Genomic DNA, 21464 nt, shown 5'->3' on the forward strand with positions numbered 1-21464 from the left:
GGGCACCGTCCCTTGCAGGGAGTCGGGGGCAGGGGGGTGCCTGATCCCCCAACTCCACTGTCCTACCCCACACGTAGTTGAGGTAGGAGCTGGGACGAGAGGAGTCAAGTCTCACTGGCTGTGAACAAAGACTCCTGTTTCCACGTGAGAGGGACAAACTTCAAAACCCAGGCTCAAAGTGCAGCCATGGCGCTCTGGCCCGGCGTCCAGGTCCTCTGAGGGAAGATCCCAGGGGTGGTGCCACCCGTAGAGCCAAGGGCAGTTCAGTGTGCAGTGGCCGACAGCAGGAAGTACCAGCAGCCACTGGGGGTGGGGCAGTGGGGCTGAGCCCAGCTGCTCAGGCCCAGGAGCACAGACTCCCGGTGAGGGCAGATTTTACAGTTCCTTCCTTGCCCACGCCTACCTACCTTTCTGGTGAAATAGGAACCACACATGGCTAAGGGTTGGCCCAGATAATCTTCCAAGAGCTCTTTCAAGTAATGAACTCTGATTCTTCTTCCAGAGGGGATTCTAGAGGGAGCAGGAGCCGGGGAAGGGGGGTTAAAGGAGGCAACAGAGAATATGGCAGACGCCACCAGCCCTAGGCCTGCAGGCTGCATCCCACCACACAACTCCCTGGATGTGTTTGTGGGGTTTTTATTGGCCGCGGGACCTTAGTTCCCCAACCAGGGATCGAACCCATACCCCCTGGCCCCCTGCAGTGGAGGTCCCTGTTTGTGCTTTTAAAAGAAATCTGTGTTAGTCTTAATAAATTGAGAGATTTCACATGAAAGCCAGATTGTCTGGCTTCCCAGGAGCAGTCAGAAGAGCTAGCAATAGGAGTCTACTTACCTGTAGGGCCACCACTGGCTGTAGCATGAAATCTAACGCCCTTTCTTTTTGGCCCACTCCAACCATTCACAACACCCACCGGCCTCAGCAAGTAAGTGAGTTTGCAAGGAAATGCAGTGTGAGTTTTGTAGTTGGAAAGCTTCTAAGTCCTAGCTCTGCCACTTGCTGGCACTGCACCTCTTTGAGCTCAGTTCCTACATCTGTAGACTGGGTACGATAACAGCCTCTAACATCACAGGGATGGGGAATTCCCCAGGGCCTGCCTCCTCCTGTCCTTCCACCCTCTCCCTGGGTGCCCCCTCACCTTTACCGCGGTGGCCCCGATAATGTCTACAAACACCATGCTGGGCACAGAGGTGGCAAAAATACAATGTCTGGGGACTCCCCTGGTGGTCCAGTGGTTAAGACTCCGTGCTTCCACTGCAGGGGCATGGGTTCAATCCCTGGTCAGGGAACTAAGATTCCTCATGCCACACGGCGCGGCCAGAATAACAGTGACAAAACAAAACAGTCTCTGGCCCCACAGAGCGCTAACTAGTGGAAGACTGTCATAACCTGGGCCAGGGGGAGAGAGCAGAGGTTTTTTCCAGGCACAGGAAGGAACAGAGGCAGAGGTGAGACACAGCCTGGCAGACAGAGGGGGCTGGAGCTCAGAGCACAAGTCCCAGCTTGGGGGAAGAGGAGCGCAGGACCTGCTGTGGAGTCTGGACTTACAAGGGCAAACCGTGGGGGGAGGGAACGCAGGACCAGGCTTGCGTTTTACACCAGTGTGTGCAGGGGAGCCGGGAGGGAGGCGGGGCTTGACCAGAGGCGGCCCAAGAGTCACAGTGCTCTAAATAAAACTAGGCGAAATCAAGGAGACCTGGTAATTGAGTGGCTATGAAGACAGAGGAGTACAGGATGCCTCCCACGTTTGTTTCCTGCGGGAGGACGGAACATCCACCAGATGAGATAGGGCAGGTGGGAGGAGAAGCAGGGCCTCGGGGAAGAAGGCGCACAGGAGCGTCAGGGTGACAAGGGCAGCGATCCAGGACAGGCAGAGCCACGGGGCTACCCAAGCCCAAGGGCCTTTCTTTTCCCCTGGCCAAGCACCTCTGAATCTCTCCGGGGCCCAGGAAGCAGAGGTTTGGGGAGCGATACAGTGCTGCCACGCCTGTGTGCTCTGGCCCGGGTGTGGGGAAGCTATGAACTGCATGCAGCCAGCTCCGGAATTCTCAGAGCGCTCACCCCTCCCTCAGCCCACTCCCGCGGTGCCCCAGTCCAGCCCTGAAATCCAAATACAAGGCTGCCTCCATCCCCCGACAGCCCCCCTCCGGAAGAGGGGTAAAGTCAAGCGTGTTATCACAGGAACCAGGTCCTTCCTGTCACACAAGCATACAGGCTCACCACTGGGGCCAGCGGGCCCAGGACACAATCTCAGGCCCCAAACTCTTAGGGAAATGCCCTTCAGAACTGGCCCAGGGCTCTACCCCAGCTGAGCCAGGGAAGAATTCGCACTGACAGAGCTCAACACCTAACTGGAGGATAACAGAAGCCCCAGAGGCTGGCCCCACCTCAACTGCCATACCGAGGCCACCCAAAAAGGTCATTCCACTGGGGAAACAAAGGCTAGCGACTGTCCGTGGCCTTGTCGCTCAGGTTAAGTTTGATGAGTTTGTAAGATCCTGTTGGGACAACACACGGTGCCACAGCAGAACCCATGAACTTATTAGCACATACACACAAAAGCCTCCTCCCTCCAGGCCTTTGTACATGCTGTGCAGTCCACTCTCCTGTCTTCTTTTCCAGGCTAAATCCTTTCTTATCCCTTGAGACTCATCACAGTTCAGTTTCCTCTTCTGCAACACGAGTATAAAAAGGATTCGTTCTACCTACCTAAATAAATAGGAACACGTGGTTTCTATGCTGGGGGTGTCTCTTCTGTAAGAGATTTCCAAATCTTATTATGGAAAATAAACATTTTGGAGGGGGCGGGGATTCCAGCTTTTTTATTTTTCCCCTTTTACACAAAACAAAGGAGAAATAATACAGGATTAAAACGGCAAAAGTAGTTAATTGGTAGAACACATACACACAAAAAATTCCAAAAAAAAAAAAAATCCAGATAGGAAGACAAGCCTGCTTACAATGAGGAAACACACATAAATTAAGGTAGTCTGGGGATCTTCCTGGCACTCCAGTGGTTAGGACTCCGCGCTCCCGATGCAGGGGGTACGGGGTCGAGCCCTGGTTGGGGAACTAAGATCCCTCATGCTGCATGGCGTGGCCAAAAAAAAAAAAAAAAAAGTCAAACATATGCTACATGGGTGACAATGTTTATAGCAACATTGAAAGGGAGAAGACAACACTTATTTAGGGACAGATACACCACAATGTACAGGTTTTACAGCATCTTCTGTAAGAGATTCCCAAATCTTATTATGGAAATCCTTATGATTTATATAAAGGATGAAAGTGTGGGGCTTTTCTAAATGTCAAGACTTCAGTTAAAATAAACACACATCAAAGAGTCAGCTTAGGGTCCCATTTCCTCCAGGAAGCCCTCCCTGACCACATTCCTGGCACAGGGTTCCAGGTCCCTTTCCTTTGAGTTCCGAAAGCACCGTGCACACCCCCTATGAGAGCACATATCAAACCGGGAGGAACTGTCTGCCTGACTGCCTCTGTCCCACCAGCCTGTGACAGCCCATTAAGGGCAGGGAGTCTGTCTCCATCCATCTTTACCTCCTTGCATCGAGCAGAGCCCAGCCCCACCAAGCCCATCTGTTGCCGAGACCTGCTCACCACTGCAGTCCACGCCACTCTGGGCTTCCGTGAGCGCTCAATACACGCTAAGCACCATGTGGGCGAGCAACACATAAGCACAGGGCCCAAGCCCTCCCTCCTCTTCTATCCCAGGAAATTTCCCTCTACTGTGATCTAGTTACCTCTCCAACCAGCACCACTCCTGCCCTTTAAAGAAAAAAACAAAAAACAAAAAAATCAAAGGAACACTGCACAAGACTTTGTGGCCTGAGCAGAGCAGCCCCTGGTGGGTACATAAGGTTTCAACTCACTGTGTGGCCTGTCTGGCTTCCTCTGTGGGTGGGGGAGGGCAGGTCAGGGAAGGGGGCTGGCTCACAAGAGTGAGGCAGCTGGCGGGAATCTGGTACCTGGGCAGCCAGGCCCTGGGGCTGGTGGCACTTTCACTTGGCACTGGAGGGGGAGGAGGAAGGCAAGGAGGAACAGGGAGAAATGCAGCCCCAGCATCCTGTAGATCGGATCCTGTCACACCTCTCCCTGTGGGGCAGACAAGCAGGAGATGGGAGCTGGAATGTGTGGATTTTCTGAACCCTGAACCACTGGAATGTGTTAGCAACACCAGCCATGGGGCTCTGTAGTTGGAGCAGCTGGTAGCATCATTGATTATCACCACCGAGCCACAGATGAGACAGCCAAAAAGCACGCACGGATTAGCGATGCAGAGGGAAGCTCCACAGGCAGGGGAAACTCGCCAGGAAAAGAAAGAGGACGACAAGTTTTTGGATGAGAAACTGAAAGAGAGAGGAAAGGAAAAAAATAATGTTTTGCAAACATTTTGGTTAATTTCTTTAGACTTAAAAAAAGCCCTTTTTACAAAGGAACAAAGAGTTCCAGAAATAGTAAATTTGTGGGTAAATGTAAAAGCCTAGCAACATAGTGTGAGTTTTATAATATAAGTAGAAGTAAGATTTATGACAACAATAACACAAAAGACGGGAGGGGAGAATGGAAATATCTATACCGTTGTAAGGTTCTTACATTATATGTGAAGTGGTTTATGATTTGAAGTGGTTTATGATAGACTGTGTTAAGTTAAACCTGTAAACCATAAAGCAACCGTGAAAAAAAAATAAACCAATGAAGTACAGCCAAGTAAGCCAACAGTGGAGATAAAATGGAATCTTAAAAGATACACCATGAATCCAAAAGAAGGCAGGAAAAGAAGAAAGAATAAAGAACAAATGGTAGAAACAGAAAACAAGTGGCAAGATGGTAAACTTACACCCAATTGTGTTGATAATTACTTTAAATGTTAGAAGATCTATACACTCCAATTAAAAGGTAGAGATTGTCAGACTGGATAAAAATGCAAAATTCAAAATAAGCTGTCTATGAAAAACACTTTAAATATAAAGACACAGATAAACAGTTCCTACCAGTTTGATAGGTATAGAACGATGGAGAAAAATATACCACACTCACACTAATATCAAGAAAGCTGGAGTGGTTCTGTGAAAATCAGAGGATGTGGACTTCCAGACAGGAATATTATTAGAGATAAAGAAAGACACTTCATAACGATAAGAAGTCAATTCGTCATGAACATGTAATAGTCCTAAACAGATACACATCCAATAACTGAGCTTCAAACCAGATAAAGCTAAAATCGACAGAAATGAAAGGAAAGAAGACAAATCCACAATCGTAGCTGGAGAGTTCAACTCTCTAATTGACAAAGCTCAGTAACTGAGAAAAAAAAACTTTCAAAAGGAAGCTGAAGGAAGATATAAGCAAATAACCCCAAAGTTGTAGAGCAGCAGGACAGGGAACCCACAGAGGGCTGAAGCAGAAGTGGCTGGGGGACACCAAGGAGCAGGAAAGGCTCCTCTCTTTTTGCGGGGCCCACAGACCTCGCCCAGAGGGGAGGGAAACATACCAACTGACACTATACTTCCCAGCGGTTTTCACTCCCTGACAAATCTGGGTGGGAGGGCAGTGTTCACACCTGCCATGCATCTGTTTGACTTTCCTCAATCACTACACTCCCAAGCACACTGTGATACACACACACACACACGAAATACACACATGCACACATACCAGCCTGTCTCCCTCGCCTCCTCCCTCCCCAGTGGCATCTGAGTGGGAATCAGAACAGTCTACAGGAATCAAAGGGGGCTATATGGGACAGTGACTTACAGCAGTCTCTGGATTCCAATCCCAGCTCAGCCACTTACCAGCGATTCACTTCAGGCAAGTAACTTACCTTCTTCATGCTTTAGCATCTGCATCTATAAGAATACCTACTTCAGGGCGTCCCTGGTGGCGCAGTGGTTTAGAGTCCGCCTGCCGATGCAGGGGACACGGGTTCGTGCCCCAGCCCGGGAGGATCCCACGTGCCGCGGAGCGGCTGGGCCCGTGAGCCATGGCCACTGAGCCTGCACGCCCGGAGCCTGTGCTCCACAAGGGGACAGGCCACAGAGGTGAGAGGCCCACGTACCGGAAAAAAAAAAAAAAAAAAAAAAAAGAATACCTACTTCAAAGGGTTGTTGTGAGGAAAAAACAATATGGTAACGCAAGCCAGGCACTTAGATCTGTGCCCGGCACAGGGAAAAGGTTATATTAATGCTGGTAACTGGTATCCCAATTATGTAAATACATATGCATTGAAGAGATTATACAGAAATGCATAAAAACAGTATTGTGGTTATCTCTGGACGATTATCTCCCTTAGTTTTCGTTATATCCTTCTTTGTGCATCTCTGTACTTTTTAAGTTCTTCTACAATGAATGTGTATAACACTGATAATCAGTATTAAAAAAAGTTAAATATTAAAAGGAACATGAATATAATTAGTCCTTTTCATAGGCATTTATAACAATATAGTAAAATAAACTTTAAAAACAATGAGGAAAACTACTATACATAAAATAGATAAACACAAGGATTTACTGTGTAGCACAGGGAATTATACCCCAAATCTTGTAATAACCTATATTGGAATATAATCTGCAAAAGAAACCCCAAAGAACAAAAAACTGAATCACTATGCTGTACACCTGAAACTAACACAATATTGTAAATAAACTTGAATTAAAAAAAGAGAGGAAGGGACTTCCCTGGTGGTCTCCCAGGGGGCCCAGGTTCGATCCCTGGTCAGGGAACTATATCCCACATACCACAACTAAGAACCCACATGCCGCAACTAAAGATCCCACATGCCACAACTAAAGAACCAAGTGCTGCAACTAAAGAACTGGTGTGCTGCAACTAAGGAACCGGCATGCCGCAACTAAAGAACCGGCGTGCCGCAACTAAAGAACCCACATGCCCCTGTGAAGATCCCACATGCTACAAGGAAGATCCCGCACGTGGCAACAAATATTCCACATGCCGCAACTAAGACCTGGCGCAGCCAAATAAATAAATAAATAAATAAATAAATAAATAAACGAGAGAAAAAAAACAATGAAGAGATATAAACATAAAAGATTTGAAAACAGGTATTCAGATAAATACTTGAACGAGAATGTTCATAGCAGCACTACTCACAATAGCCAAAAGGTGGAAATAACCCAAATGTCCATCAACAAATGAATGGGTAAACAAAATGTGGTCTATCTATACAATGGAATATTATTCAGCCATAAAAAGGGATGAAGTACCGATACACGCTATGACATGAATGAACCTCAAGAACATTATGCTAAGTGAAATAAGCCAATCACAAAAGGCCAGGTATTGTATCATTCCATTTATATGAAATGTCCAAAATAGGCAAATCCATCAAGACAGAAAGCAGATTAGTAGCTGCCAGGGATTATGGGGAGGGAGTAAAGGGAAGTGACTGCTTAACGGATACAGGGACTCCTTTGGTGGTGATGAAAATGTTCTGAACTAGACAGAGGTGATGGTTGTGCAAACTGTGAATGTCCTAAATGCCACTGAATTGTATACTTTAGAGTGGCTAATTTTATGTTATGTGAATTTCATCTTAGTTTAAAAAAAGTGAAGGGTATGTATATCACATGCATGTTTATGTATTTACAAATGTGTAGAAGATGGGTGGGTAAGATACACAGCAAACTGTTAACTACAGTTACCCCTGGTGGGGGAAGGAAGGAAGGACTTTCACTCTGTACCTTTTTCTTTTTTGTTTTTACAATAGGTATGTATCTTCTTTGCCATAAAAACTTTTACAAAGTAAGTAACAATACTGGATACAAAATGGCACGAGAAAGGTCTCTAGAAGAAAACAAGGCTTGAGGCTACACTGTGGCAAGTGTGTGGTTCTAGAAATGAAGAAAACTAGGAACCCGGATATTCCCCAAGAAGGGCTAGAAAGAGGGAAAAAAGCACAGGCTTGTTCTGCTATGAAGTGCCCCAGGCAAGTACTTTCTCCTCAGAGGGTCTCAGTTTGTCCCTCTGTAAAACAGGTGGGTTGAACCTCATAAGTGATTTTCAAATGATTTTACATTTTTATTTTCAAATTTTTGAAAAACCACAAAACCCCTTTTGCAATTGCAGTCTTCAGTGGAAGCCCAATATATAAACAGATACGAAGTGAGCAGCTCTGACTGAAGAGGTGATCGGCAGAGACCCCAACCACAGGAGTGGGTGACATCCTAAGGCCCCTTCCACTCTAAGAAAGACTGAATCAGTCCAGAACCACAGAGAAGGGAGAGTGCTGACTGGTCACACGCAACAGATTTGGAGGAAAAATCTCACAGGCAGTAGAAGCAGGGAGAAGAGAATGGGCGGAGCCGGGATGAAGCCCAAGCCAGTGACGAGGAAAGGAGCTTCTACCGGCAATGCCATCAACAGCCAGCAACCAGCAAGCCCAGGGTCCCCCAGGGGCAGATGAGCTGTGACACCCCTGGCCCCATGCCTCTGTCCAAGATCAGGCAGATAGATAATAGCTGTCTCCAGGTCAGAATTCCTGCTGCAAACAGGGTGCAAACAGGATGTTTGGGAACAGATGATCACAAGTGACCACAGGAAGCATGACAACCACCTCCAGGTGACACTCCTCTTCTTCCCCAGCTTGTTTCTGGCGTGGCTGCCTCAGCAGACCAGGCAAAAAGACTTCCAGTGCGGCTCTCCAAAGACAAAGAGGCGGGAATTCTTGAAAAGTTTAGGACAGGGCAGAAGAGACCATCTGAGGGGTTCAGACAGGCAGGAAACAAGGCCACCGAGCTATCTCAGCAGCTCCCTCACCCCAAAGATGCAGCTAGGCTGACGCTCCTAAGGACGGTGAGGAAACCACACATCCACTTGTGAGGACACAGGACTTTCCAAGATGGGCAGCATGTAACCAAGCGAGCCCAGGAGGGCACCAGGTCAGGTCTCCGACGAGGCACGAGTGTAGTGTGCCAGGCGCCGTGGCCGCTCCTTCATCCCCGCCCCATGCAGCTGTCCTGCAGCTCACCAGTGATGAGAACCCACCCCAGCCGGTCAGCAGAGTCCAGAGGGAGTCCACGGGGCAAGTGGTAAATCCGTAGGAAACCAAGTGCAGGCTGTGGGACACTCCCATTTCCACCCAAGGAAGAGGAATATTCCTGGAAACAGAGAGCAAGGAAAAGCCTGGCCACGACTCTCTGAGCCACTTCAAACCTGAATGGGGTCTGGGACTGACCCAACAGATCGGCTGTCCCTAAATGGGTACAGAGGCAGACAGGGGGCAGCCTAGGTACTGGGTCCACTCAGCTGACAAAAGCCACAGTTCACGGCCCAGAAAACCAAACTCTCCCTTGTTCTACTGCTACTAGGAGCCTCACTGGCCTAGACCCATCCTGGGAGGTTTTGTAGATGTCACAGACCATCCTTTACAGCTTGCCTTCGCCAGAGGAAGGCCTGCAAGTTCTGGGAGAAGCCCTGCACTAATCCCAGAGCAGCTCTCTGGCCGCTCTCAAATTTTAGCCTTAGATGAGCAATCAGTATAAACCAAGCCACCAAACAACCTCCTCCCCCACTGCTTCCTCCTCAAAGCCACGGAAGAGCCTCAGGGGAAGCGAGATGTCACATAATCAAACCCCAACTTAACACCACCAGCACCAGGACATGACCATTTCACCTGCGAGCAGAGCCCCAAACACTCGTCCTCACCCCACAGGGCCACAAAGTGTCCCAAATCACATTCTCGGGGGAGCTAACAGAACTCAGAATCCTCCCCCAGGCCCAGCTAAATGGCCATCCAGGTGCGTGTGCTCTAAATGCCCGCCACCAAGGCCACAGCAGACACAGGCAGCAGAGTTGTCAGGTGGAAAGGTGACAGAGAAAGCCAACCCCCCCAGAGCAATGTCTAGATTATTCCAGGGAATAATAATAAGAATGATAATCATTACCGTTTATTGAGTACTTTACAGCATTTCAGGAAATGCGCCTGTTTCACAGATGAGGGGACTGAGGCTCAGGGTATAAGGTGACCTGTCAAGGTCACACAGTTGGCAAGTGGCAGCACGGATACAGACCCAGGAGAGGAGGGGCTGATAGGCGAGCCTGTGTTCTGTCTGTGGCACTATGCTGCCTCCCCACCTGCCTGGAACCCAGAGGGTTTCTGGCTCAGATTCTCCAATGGAGGAAGTGGTTTGCTGGAGGTTCAGCATCATGGTGGGTGTCTGCAGTTCACACTCATTTAATCATCAGCTACCTTCAAATATTTATTAAGCAACCGCAGAGAGAACCGAGCCATACTCGGAGGTTAGAGACACTTGAACAGCAGGTAAGATCCCTGTCTTCAACGGGCTTACAGGGCAGAGGGGGAGACAAAAGGAAAAAAGCCCAGTGTACACAGATCTGTGAAGTTACAGTGAAGCGGGAGGGTCAAGAGGCTGGCTAGTTTTAACCGGAAAAAAAACCTTCTCAAGAAGGTGACTGCAACTGAGACCTTAAGGGCTGAGAGTGAAAGGAGACAGACAGGTCAGGAGGCTATTTTCTGCAACATGGACAAAGGGTCCAGTCTTCGGGCAGAGCTAAGTGGTTGGAGTGGTCAGAAGTCAAAGCTAACTCAGAGAATGCAGTTCAAGAAGCCCCCTAGACTTGGCAACTGTGTGTTTGCCGTAAATGCAGGGCAGAAAGAAAGCATTTTTAGAACCTTCCAAAGTGGGCCCGCTGCAGGCAACAGAGAGGGCCGATGCAAGGGCGGGAGCTGTCGAATTCAACAAACCAGTGCCATGAAGGATGGGCTTCCAGTGTAGCCGACTCTGATTTTTCGAAAGAAATAACATACGGATTTTTGGGTGCAATCTCCTGATACTTTAAATACTAGCAACTAATTCAGAACATTTTTAAATACCACGCAGGCCAAGTAACACGGGTCTGCAGGCCAAACCCAACCTGCGAATTCCCGTCTCTGCGTTAAGGTTTCCAACATGAAGAACCGAAAAGAGAAGGGGTTGGGCACTCAAAGACCTAAGATCAAGTTTTTGCAACATTATCTGTGGTGATACTGGGTGTGACCCCTTCCTCTATGTGCCCTGAGTTGCAGTTTAGCTTCCTCATCTGTAAAATGGGGGAAGCTACCACATACCCCAAAGGGCTGTTGTCAGAATCATCATCAATGACGAAGCACATGAACATGTTTCCTCAACCTTAAAATGTTGCAGAAATGGGGCTTCCCTGGCGACGCAGTGGTTAAGAATCCCCCTGCCAATGCAGGGACACGGGTTCGAGCCCCAGTCTGGGAAGATCCCACATGCTGCGGAGCAACTAAGCCCACGATCCACAACTACTGAGCCTGCGCTCTAGAGCCTGTGTGCCACAACTACTGAAGCCCGTGCGCCTAGAGCCCATGCTCCGCAGAGAGAAAAGCCACCACAATGAGAAGTCTGCACACCGCAATGAAGAGTAGCCCCCGCTCACCGCAACTAGAGAAAGCCCACGCGCAGCAATGAAGACCCAATGTAGCCAAAAATAAATAAATAAAATAAATAAATTTTAAACTGTTGCAGAAATGGTTTAACACAGGCCAAGAGAGGGGAAGGGGCAATAACAGAGAGAGCAGACAACAAATGAGGCCGTGAAGAGAGAGTGAGAAGGAAATGAGCTGGGTCTTTGCTGGCGTGCAGACCGGAAGAATCTGGACAATAGAATCCACGTCAGGGGTGGAAATATAAATTTAGGAGTTGCCAACATACCAGTGATAAAAGAGGTCACACAAGTAGATAAATTGACCTGGGTACCTAGGAGAGAAACAGGGAGCCCAGAAAAAGCCTTTGGGAAAATGCAATTTTGCGCCCCACAAAGGGATCAGAGAAGGAGGGGGGAAGGAAGCGGGGGGTTCTGCGGAGAAGCAGATTTTAAGGAAGGGAGGGGAAATATGGCTGCTACAGAGTGAGATGCATTCTTAGCAAAAGAGAAAACGTGGAAGAACGGCCCAGGCTGCATTAAAAACAGAAAAAGGAGCAGACTAAAGAAGTTAGCAGGGGCAGACGGGGGTGGGGAAAGGAAACCAGAAGGAAAGAGGATCCAGGTGTATCTGCGGATGGGTCACATTAGACCGCGGATGTCGACACTGATGGGAGATGCTGGGGGGGTAGGGGGCCGCGCGGGGAGTTACAGGAGGTGTTGAGGTGGAAAAAGGGGGATACAGCAAATAGCAGACCGTCCTGGAGGGTCTGTCTGCTGTGTGCTGAGCGCTCCCACGTCCATATCACGAGGCCTCCTGACAACGAGGGAGGCGGCAGCTCCAGCTCAGTTCACAGCCCACTTGCAGCAGAGGGTCTTTCTGTTGCTGCAAGAGGACTGAGTGTCCATGGCTCATTCAGGAAGGCTCCCAGGCCGGCGTCCAGGAGAGTCGAGCCGTCTGAGGATCCTTGCGCTGAACCGAGAGGAGATCCCCGGAGGCCTCGGCCCACCTTGCTCGTGCTAGCTCCCCCTGGGTTCCACTCTTTCAAAAGGCTGCAAGTGTGTGACTCGTTCTCTCCAACAAGAAAACAGAACAGAACATGGCTGTTTCTGCCAAGCGAGTTCTGAATAAGCTGCATTCCATTTCATTAAAACAATTACCTGAGTCCCAGCCAAGAATTACATAAAGCTTCCTCCCAGCACCACCCCTCCCCACCCCCACCCCCATAAAACACACATCATCCTGCTCCTCAAACAGGCAGTCAGGCTGGACACACGGCTCTGAGACCTCCCTAGGACGACCCCATGATCATGACCCAGCGGCCAGCCTCTGTATCCTTGCTCACTGACAGACAGATGTGAGGCTCACAGAAAACCCTCGTGCGAAGCACTCCCCTTACGAGGGCCGACTGGCTGCCCAAAATGCTTCTAGTAGGCACCAGGGCCCTCAAAGCCAAGGGGGCCACTGGTTCCAGAACCCAGCTATTTCTCCCAAATAGATGGGAGGCCTGGTGGACAGGATTTGAGTCCGCACAAACCAAGACAAGAGAGACCTGGGAGTGGGGATTCCAGGAGAGGGAGCCTCAAGTCTGGAGAACTGGACAGCCAGCGGAGCTGCAAGCAAGAGCCAGGGGCCACTCTGGCCTCCGTTGCCCACAGGCTAATGGTGTTCCTTTGGCCACAGATAAGAGGTTCGTGATGTGAAGCGAATGGCATTTCGTCCCCTCCCCCAGTCTCCAGCTGCCCAGAGGCTGCTCTCTGCCTTTTGTAAAGCGTTGCTCTGCATCCCACCCAGGCAACCCCTTCCAAACTCCAACCAGAGCCCAGCATCTCCCTTGCCCTGACCCTGGTCCGGTTAACATCACCACACCCAAAATAACCCCAGAGGCTCCCTCCACACCAGGGAAGCTCACTGTCTTTGCCTGGCCCTGTCCTTTTTCTGCATGGGTCACCATGTGCCCCCATCCCCAGCTGAGAGTCACCAGTCACCACCATCCCAGAACCACTTGGCTCCTGTCTCTACCCACCCAGGGAGGCCGAGAGTCACTCAGGTCAACCACAGGTAGTCACTTATGAGCACCCCTGACCGAATAACTCCAAGCCCACTACGGAAAAGCAAGGTTTTCTTACTTTTTTCCCAGCTTTTTATCATGAAAATGTCTAAACATACAGAAAAGTTGAAAGGCCATTGCAATGAGCACCCATATACCCTCTACCTAGATTCAGTCACAGTTAATGTTTTTGCCACTTTTTTGTACACACTTGCACAAATTTTCTCTCTCCTTCTCTCTCTACATATATACACAGTATATACACACATCCCCCTTTCTTTTTTTTTTACTACATCATTTAAAACTAAGTTGCAGACATCATGATATTTCACTCCCAAATACTTTCGCATGCACCTAAATAACAATGTTCTCCCATAAAACCACAATACCACAATCACACAAGAAATAAGCATTAAAAGGCCATCTTTAAGGGAAAATTTGGCCACTGGGGCTCTGCCGGGCCTGGCCAACCACATGTTCTGCCTGTCACTGGCCTAGCATCCAAGGCCTCCCTGGAGAGGCCAGCCCTGGGCCCCACTGGTTAGGCAATCAATCCATTAGTTGGAAGACTTATCTGGATGTGAATGGACACTTGAGGCCGGATGTGACTCCAACTGAAAAGGCAACGTGGACCTGGGAGGCCGTGGTGGCTCCAGGCCTATCCCGGGTCAGGAGACCATCTCTGGACAGCCTGCCCCCCCCTTTTTTTTTGGCCGCACTGCCCAGCATGTGGGATCTTGATTCCGTGACAGCGATCAAACCCAGGCCCCCTGCAGTGGAAGCGCAGAGTCCCAACCAATGGACCGCCAGGGAACTCCCCTGGATACCCCTATGAATCTGCTGGTTTGTCAAGATTTCTGGGAAAATTCAACTTCCTAATGCTTTCTCTCCCTCTCTCCCACAGGACATCCTCAATTCTCCACCTCAAAAGTTTCCTAGGACTTCCTCCTCTGGAAATGGGCTGGCTCCCAATGGCAGCCATGTGCAAACACCTGAACAAAGACAGGAGAGTGTATGGGGTGGGGGGGCACAGAGGGCTCTGATTCCAACCACAAGGAGTGAAGAGGGAGCTCAGAACCCGCCCCAGGTGCTCCGCAGCAGCTGTGCTGTAAGCTCACAGCCCTGTCTTGAGGCGAACAGGTGACTGAAGAGGTAACAGGTAAGAGAGGAATGAGGTCCTCCACTGAGCAGGAGACACTGCCACAAGTGTCCAGCATCCCATCCTCAGCATGGCATCCCCAAGAAAGAACAAATGAGAGGGAAGAAGCCACAGAAAACAGGAAAAAGACAGATGTGAGACACTGAACAGAGAATGTGTGTCTGGGAAGGGGCAGAGAAGATTTTTAGCATCCTAGAAATGGAAAGCAATCAAACCAACAGGCAACCCAAGGGCTTTCCAGGTGGCGCAGTGGTTAAGAATCCACCTGCCAATGCAGGGGACACAGGTTCAAGCCCTGGTCCAGGAAGATCCCACATGCCGTGGAGCAACTAAGCCCGTGCGCCACAACTACTGAGTCTGCGCTCTAGAGTCTGTGAGCCACAACTACTGAGCCCGTGTGCCACAACTACTGAAGCCCACGCGCCTGGAGCCCATGCTCCACAACAAGAAAAGCCACCACAATGAGAGGCCCTCGCACCGCAACAAAGAGTAGCTCCCACTCGCCGCAACTAGAGAAAGCCTGCATGCAGCAACGAAGACCCAACTCAGCCAAAAATAAATAAATAAATAAATAAATAAATAAAATTTATTTACAAAGAATCAGCTTGCCAATGCAGGGGACACGGGTTCAAGCCCTGGTCTGGGAAGAACCCACATGCCATGGAGCAACTAGGCCTGTGCGCCACAACTACTGAGCCTGCACTCTGGAGCCCGCGAGCCACAACTACTGAGCCCATGCGCTGCAACTACTGAAGCCCGCGCACCTACAGCCCATGCTCCGTGACAAGAGAGGCCACTGCAATGAGAAGCCTGCGCACCACAACGAAAAGTAGCCCCCGCTCACCGTAACTAGAGGAAGCCTGCGTGCAGCAACGAAGACCCAATGCAGCCAAAAATAAAAATAAATAAATAAAGTTTTTTAAAAAACAGGCAACTGAGATCGATCCAGTATCATGAACAGACATGTAAAAATGGTTACAAGCCCAATCTGCATTTAAATCCCAGCTCTGCCACTCACTAGTTATAGAACTTGGGCAAGTGGGCACACCCTTTCTGTGCCTCCATTTTACCATCTGTAAAATGGGTAGTAGTAATAATAACGGAACCTACACCTCACAGGGCCAACATGATTCAATGAAACAATGTATGTAAGGTACCCAGCACAGGGCCTGCACATAGTAAGTGCTCAATAAACATTACAGTAAGAGTTCTGCAAACATTGTAAAAAAGAAAAAGTGTCCTGCAGATGGCTGTTATTATTAACGAAGGCACTGAGACCAGGACAACCCAGAGGAGGGCTGGAACGAGAGTGAAGCTGGGAGGAAGTTTTTTCAACATCTCTGGTCTTGTAACAAGGTAAAGGCCCAAGGGAAGCTTTGGAGAGTCAGCACACTCAGGCACGATGAATAAATGGGGGAGGAGGGCTGGTCAGCACATCCACAGTTAATCTGGCCTCCCACTGGCCAATGCACAGCCACCCCTGGGGAAACTGGAAGGAAAGAATACTGAGATGTTCCCTCGGGGGACTTCAAACCCCCAGTGGCAGGGCTCTGGCCCCCAGCGGCCTGAACATTTCCACACTAAGCTATGGCTGCCCAGCAGAAAGGGCACCTGCTTAAGAATCCAGCACTCCGGGGTCTGAATTCCAGCTCTGCACCTCACTAGCACACAGCCCCGGAGAAGATCTGGCCCTGACGCAGAACCCCACTAGGAACTCACCATCACCCCATGGGCCGCGCCTGTCACAGGCCCAGCAGCTGGGTGCCCTGACCCTAGCCTAACACACAGAGGCACCACAGATGGGTGAGCCCAAAGTCCAGACTTTCCATGGAACAGAGAGGCTCCGTAGCCCGGAATGCCCCAGGCAACTCCCCTGCTCCCCAGTACTCCCCCCAAGGACAATGAGGCACTGTGTTCCAGAGGGTCAAGACTGCTAAGAAGCTGCACGAAGACAGGTCCAGATTCCAGCAGCAACTGGGCATTGCCAACAGCTGGCTATTCCCCCTGCAAGGGATGGGAAAGGCAAAGCTATCAAGGCCTGAACCAGACCACCCTTTGCCACCATGACCATATGGGACGGCCCCCAGGGCAGAAATGTAAAAGGTACCTAGCAATTACTCAGGAGGCCCCATGGCTCATCCCCCTGGTTAATTACCGAGCACTTACTACCTTATTATGATGAAGATGACCAAATCTGGAATTGGATCAATCTGGGTTACAATCCCAGTGCCCCCCACTGAATTTCCCTGACTCAGATTTCTGCATCTGTAAAGCGGAGATTAAACACCTCCCTCTCAGAATGGCTGGGATGATACCAAGGAATGCTGAGTAGGATGCCTGGCTCCCATCAAGCGCACGTGATCATTACTAGCCCCCAGCTGTGGTCACTGTCCCTACCCCCACCCCAAAGTGCACTAGACACATGAAGGAGGGGAGAGAGAGGAGTCCGGTCCGAAAACATAATCAGAGTGCATCTCAGTGTTATGGGAACTCTGTCCATGAAACTCCAGCCAGAAGTCGAACAGGGAGAACTCCCAGCCAAACCAGCATCTAAACAGTAATGAGAAAAGCCACCAGCAGCCACCCCGCAGCACAAAGCAGAGAGAACACACACAGAAGGGCAGGACATGCTGTGTTTATGTTTTTCTGCCCAGAGAGCTATAAATTTGTAACTTATTAAACAACACAGTGAGTCTGTCACTAACAGCTACAGGAAGGGGAGAGTTCCCCAATTTTTCTTAAGACCAAAAAAGTCACAGCAGAGACTCTGACCCCTCTAGACTTGCTACATGTCAATCGCCCCTGTTTCAGGGACCAAGAGGCTCACAGCTGAGAGCACTCTCAGGAGAAAAATAAAAACAAGAGGCCTGGCCTATGTGTCCAGCCTAACTAGGAAAACAGCTGACGGGCAGGGTGCTGAGCAGCCATCCAGACAGCTGATGGGGCCTGAGCGCAGAGGCAAATTCCTCTCTCCTCCTGCACAGCCCATTCCTCCCACCCCAGGCTCCGCTCAGCCAGGCGTGGCTGGCCCCCTGGGAGCTTAGGCCAAGGAAGCTGGGCAGCCCAGATTCAGACAACTGAGGAGCCTATGGGGGAAAGCAGCAGAAGTTACAAGTGGCAGCCATACCCCACTGCGACCCCTCCTCAGGAAGAAAGGCCTCGGGGTACACAGAGCTGCAGACCTAGGAGCTAGGGATTAGGCTTTTAGCCATGATTTTGTCATTCTGTGGCTGTGCAGCCCTCGGCAAGTGAATCAACCTTTCTCAGCCTCAGTTTTCTCAATTTGTAGAAGGCAGGTAGTAACGATAGCAGTGGCCCTAAGGGGCTCTCAAAAAGGGCCGCTGTGAGGACAAGATGAGATGAGTTGAGGTACGGGGAAGCACTCCACGAACAGCAAATTTAAATTCCTACAATCCACTCTGCCAGGGCACTCTCTTTCCTTTCAGAGACGAACTCAGTTTCCTGGCCCTAAATGGAAGACTGTCAGAGGACAGGAATTCCAGCCTTCAACTGCGAACTCTAAAAAGACTTTCTCAGTCCTTCAAACAGCAAGGGGACTGTCTAGAAGCAACAGAACCCCCATCAGCGTTTCAGAAACAGTAACTCTGCTCGCAAATTCCCACTGGGAAAGCACTGAGACTTTCAGATCCTGATTCGAAAAATATCCCCCCAGACTCCTTTCAGCTCAGTTATTTTTATGTGAAAAAAAAAATACCTGCCTGAAACCCATGCCAACCTTGAGTGTGTTGGAAAAATGGGTGCCAAGCCAGACCCAAAGGTAGAACTATGCTTGGCAACCATCTCACTCTGCAAAACAGGCAGGACCGGACACCATACCCAGCTCCAGGATCTCGGGGTCAGTGGGGTGGGGAGGCACCCTGATCCCAAAAGGAAGCCTCCGGGAAGCAGTCAAGTCCCAATCCTCCTCCCTGTCCCCTTGGAAATTCAGTGCCTACAAATAGCCAGTCTTAATTTAGTGCCCTGTGTGCTCAGGGGAGGCCCATCAGTCCTGTCTGATGAATCCACCCCTCAGAGCCTGAGACAGAGAAAGCATCAGCGGTCACACAAGCCACCCACAGTCCATAGAGGGAAGACAAGGCTCCTACAGAGAAGAAACTTTTCCCCCCTCAACTGCCCGGCTCAGAGGCCCTCCAGCTACAGGCGTGAAGGGGAGGGAGGGAGAGTGAATCCTCCCACTCCAGAGTTCACACCACTCAAGGCATTCCTAGAACCCTGGCACCAAGCTCCCTGGGTTTAGTGTCTGGTTCCAGGAGATACTTTCCCCTGCCCTAACACCAGATCAAGACTGAACTGAGAAGAGTAACTTGCGAGCTCCACTAACAACGAAAACAGTAAAACTCTGTTCTGGGCATCTTAACTTCCTTACCTGAGTGGCTTCCCGCAAGTTATGCTGCTGAGGGGGTGGAGGGAACGTTACCAGCCTGGACAAGTTCAAAGATGGCCATACCTTGGGGCCCACTTCCCACCTCATTCCTCTGGCATTTCACCAGTCTGTCTCCCCAGCTTACTCTTCTAGAACGAGGCTGATCTGTGATATAAAAGGGGAGGGGCTGGTCCACAGAGTGGCCAGGGCAGTCAGTGAAATGGACTGGGGGGATCGGTGGGACAGGAGGGAAACTTGTCTTTGTGGCGGCTCAGAAGCTCATCAGAGGCTGTGTCCTCAGAGACTTATCTCTACTTGTGAATCTGACCCGTAAAATGAAAGGCGTCGGCTCGGTGGGGCTACCCCTGAAGTGGGGATGTCAGTCTGTGAAGGGGTGGTCCTCGAGGGGGTGGGAGCAGATCCTGGAATTGAGGGCCCCGCCTGTGAGATTAGGCAGCTGATCCCCAAGTTGGGTGTTCCATCTGTGCGATGGGGGTGGGGGAAAGGTCTGTGAAGTGAGGGTCCCACAGCTGAGGAGCTGGTCAGGTCCAGGCAGTGGGGGCCCGTCCCTGAGGCGGACGGGGCGGGTCCTTGACGTGGGTCCCTGAAGAGGGTCCCTGAAGCTGCTCTGGGAGATGGGGGTGGAACCCCGAGGTCGAGGGTCCGGAGGTGGGGCTGTCCTCGAAGCGAGGGGGTGGCAGCTGTGAGGACGGTGCGGGTCTGGCCTTGGCCTGGGACTCAGGCCCAGCGCGGGATCCCGGCCCCGCAGAGCCCCGGCCGGCCGAAACCAGAGCCGGGACTCGGGCCGTCGCGGGTGGGATTCCGCTTGCCGCTCGCTCGTGCCCGCACCGGCCCGGGGCCGCGCACCCCTCGCTGCCTACTCCCTCGGCCTCCCGCTCACTCACCGAGGTCGTCCATGGCGGGGCCGCGGGCGCCGGGAGCCGGCTCAGCGTCGCGTTAGCTGCCCGTCCCGGGGCTGCTCGTCACCGCCGCGCAACTTTTCCGCCGCGAGCCTCGGCCCGGAACGGAACGCGCCGCCGCCGCGCGCGTCCCGCCCCCAGCCGCCCCCGCCGCGCGTCCCGCCCCCAGTCGCCCCCGCCTCGCGTCCCGCCCCCAGCCGCCCCCGCGAGCACGCGCGCCCCGCCCCCGCCGCGCGCTCCGTCCGTGGTCGACCCCGGGAGGCTGCTGGCCCCGCCCCGTGAGCACGCTGGACCCGCCCCCGCCGCCGGCCCACGAGAGCGCGCGCAGCCTGGACGGTGGGCGCCGCTGGGCGAGGCGGCAGCGCCGCCTTGTGGCCCAGCAGGCAGGTGGGACGCTCCCAGGCCTTCAGGCCCTCTCCTCTGTCAGTCTTTCTGTCTGAGAGTCACATGCCTGACTGGCTAACAGATCCATCTGCCTGTCTTGACATCTCACAATCTGACCTATGTCTGTCCATCCATCACATGTCTGTCCACTGGAGAGTCAGATTTGTCCGTCTATCTCCCAGTTAAGTCGCCTCCCAAGGGGACTCTAAATCAGTACCAGGCGAGGCAGGGAACATTTGGAGGACCTTTCCTCAGGGCGCCCTCTGGATCGATGGCAGTGAAGCTCGCAGCCCAGGCTTTGGGGCCAGATTCATTATCTTCGAGGTTATATATCCTTTAATCTTCCACATATCCATCCTCTCTAGACGGAGATTTTTCCGAAACTCTGCATGGAGCAAAAAGGACCCCACCTTAGACGGTAAAGGAAAAGCTACAGGGAGGTTACACCCAGCGCTGGGTATAGTTTCCTAAAACACCCCACTGCCATCCCAGACTCCAGAGGGGTTTTGCTCCCACAGACTCAGAAATTGGGTAATAGGGGCTTCCCTGGTGGCACAGTGGTTAAGAATCCACCTGCCAATGCAGGGGACACGGGTTCGAGCCCTGTCCGGGAAGATCCCACATGCCGCACAGCAACTAAGCCCATGCGCCACAACTACTGAGCCTGCGCTCTAGAACCCATGAGCCACAACTACTGAAGCCTGTGCACCTAGAGCCTGTGCTCCACACCGAAGAGTAGCCTCCACTTGCTGCAAATAGAGAAAGCCCACGCGCAGCAACAAAGACCCAACGCAGATAAAAAAAAAAAAAGTTCCCCTTCCCACAGAAATCCAGCCCTCAAGACCCTCTGTGTCAGGTTAGGTCCTCCAGGAAGCAGATGTTGAGATAGAGTTGGAGGAATGCCTGTGAGAGAGAAAGAGGAAGAGGCAGGACTGGCAAGGAGAAACTTGGATATGACAAAGATAAGCCAACTCAATTGGGAGCCCTGGAACAAAATTTCATTAGAGGAGTCCCCATTGGGCAGAAATGTCCAGGTCCCAATTCCCCCACCATGTTCAGCCATCAGCTGGGGATGCCCATGAAGTGTGTGGCCTTGTCCTGAAGGCCCTGCATCTGGAAGCTGTCATTTCTCAAGCTGGATGATAAG

At 51.2% G+C, this 21464-nt stretch overlaps 1 protein-coding gene across 3 annotated transcripts in view; it reads right to left on the bottom strand.

Annotated features, from left to right (window-relative positions):
* The window catches only part of PXN (paxillin), a 44601-nt gene extending 24542 nt beyond the window's left edge, over positions 1–20059 (bottom strand). For 2 of the 3 annotated variants that reach the window (XM_081252696.1, XM_081252695.1), the window contains exon 1: positions 19919–20054. In XM_081252696.1, the coding sequence (XP_081108822.1) occupies positions 19919–19931 (13 nt within the window). In that variant the 5' untranslated portion in view covers positions 19932–20054. Of the gene's footprint in view, positions 1–19918 lie in introns of all 3 variants that reach the window. The other variant, XM_081252697.1, reaches the window with a different exon arrangement.
* Positions 20060–21464: the final 1405 nt, after the last annotated feature.

Source organism: Mesoplodon bidens (assembly GCF_964165515.1).
Source record: "Mesoplodon bidens genome assembly, chromosome: 13".
Taxonomy (NCBI): domain Eukaryota; kingdom Metazoa; phylum Chordata; class Mammalia; order Artiodactyla; family Ziphiidae; genus Mesoplodon; species Mesoplodon bidens.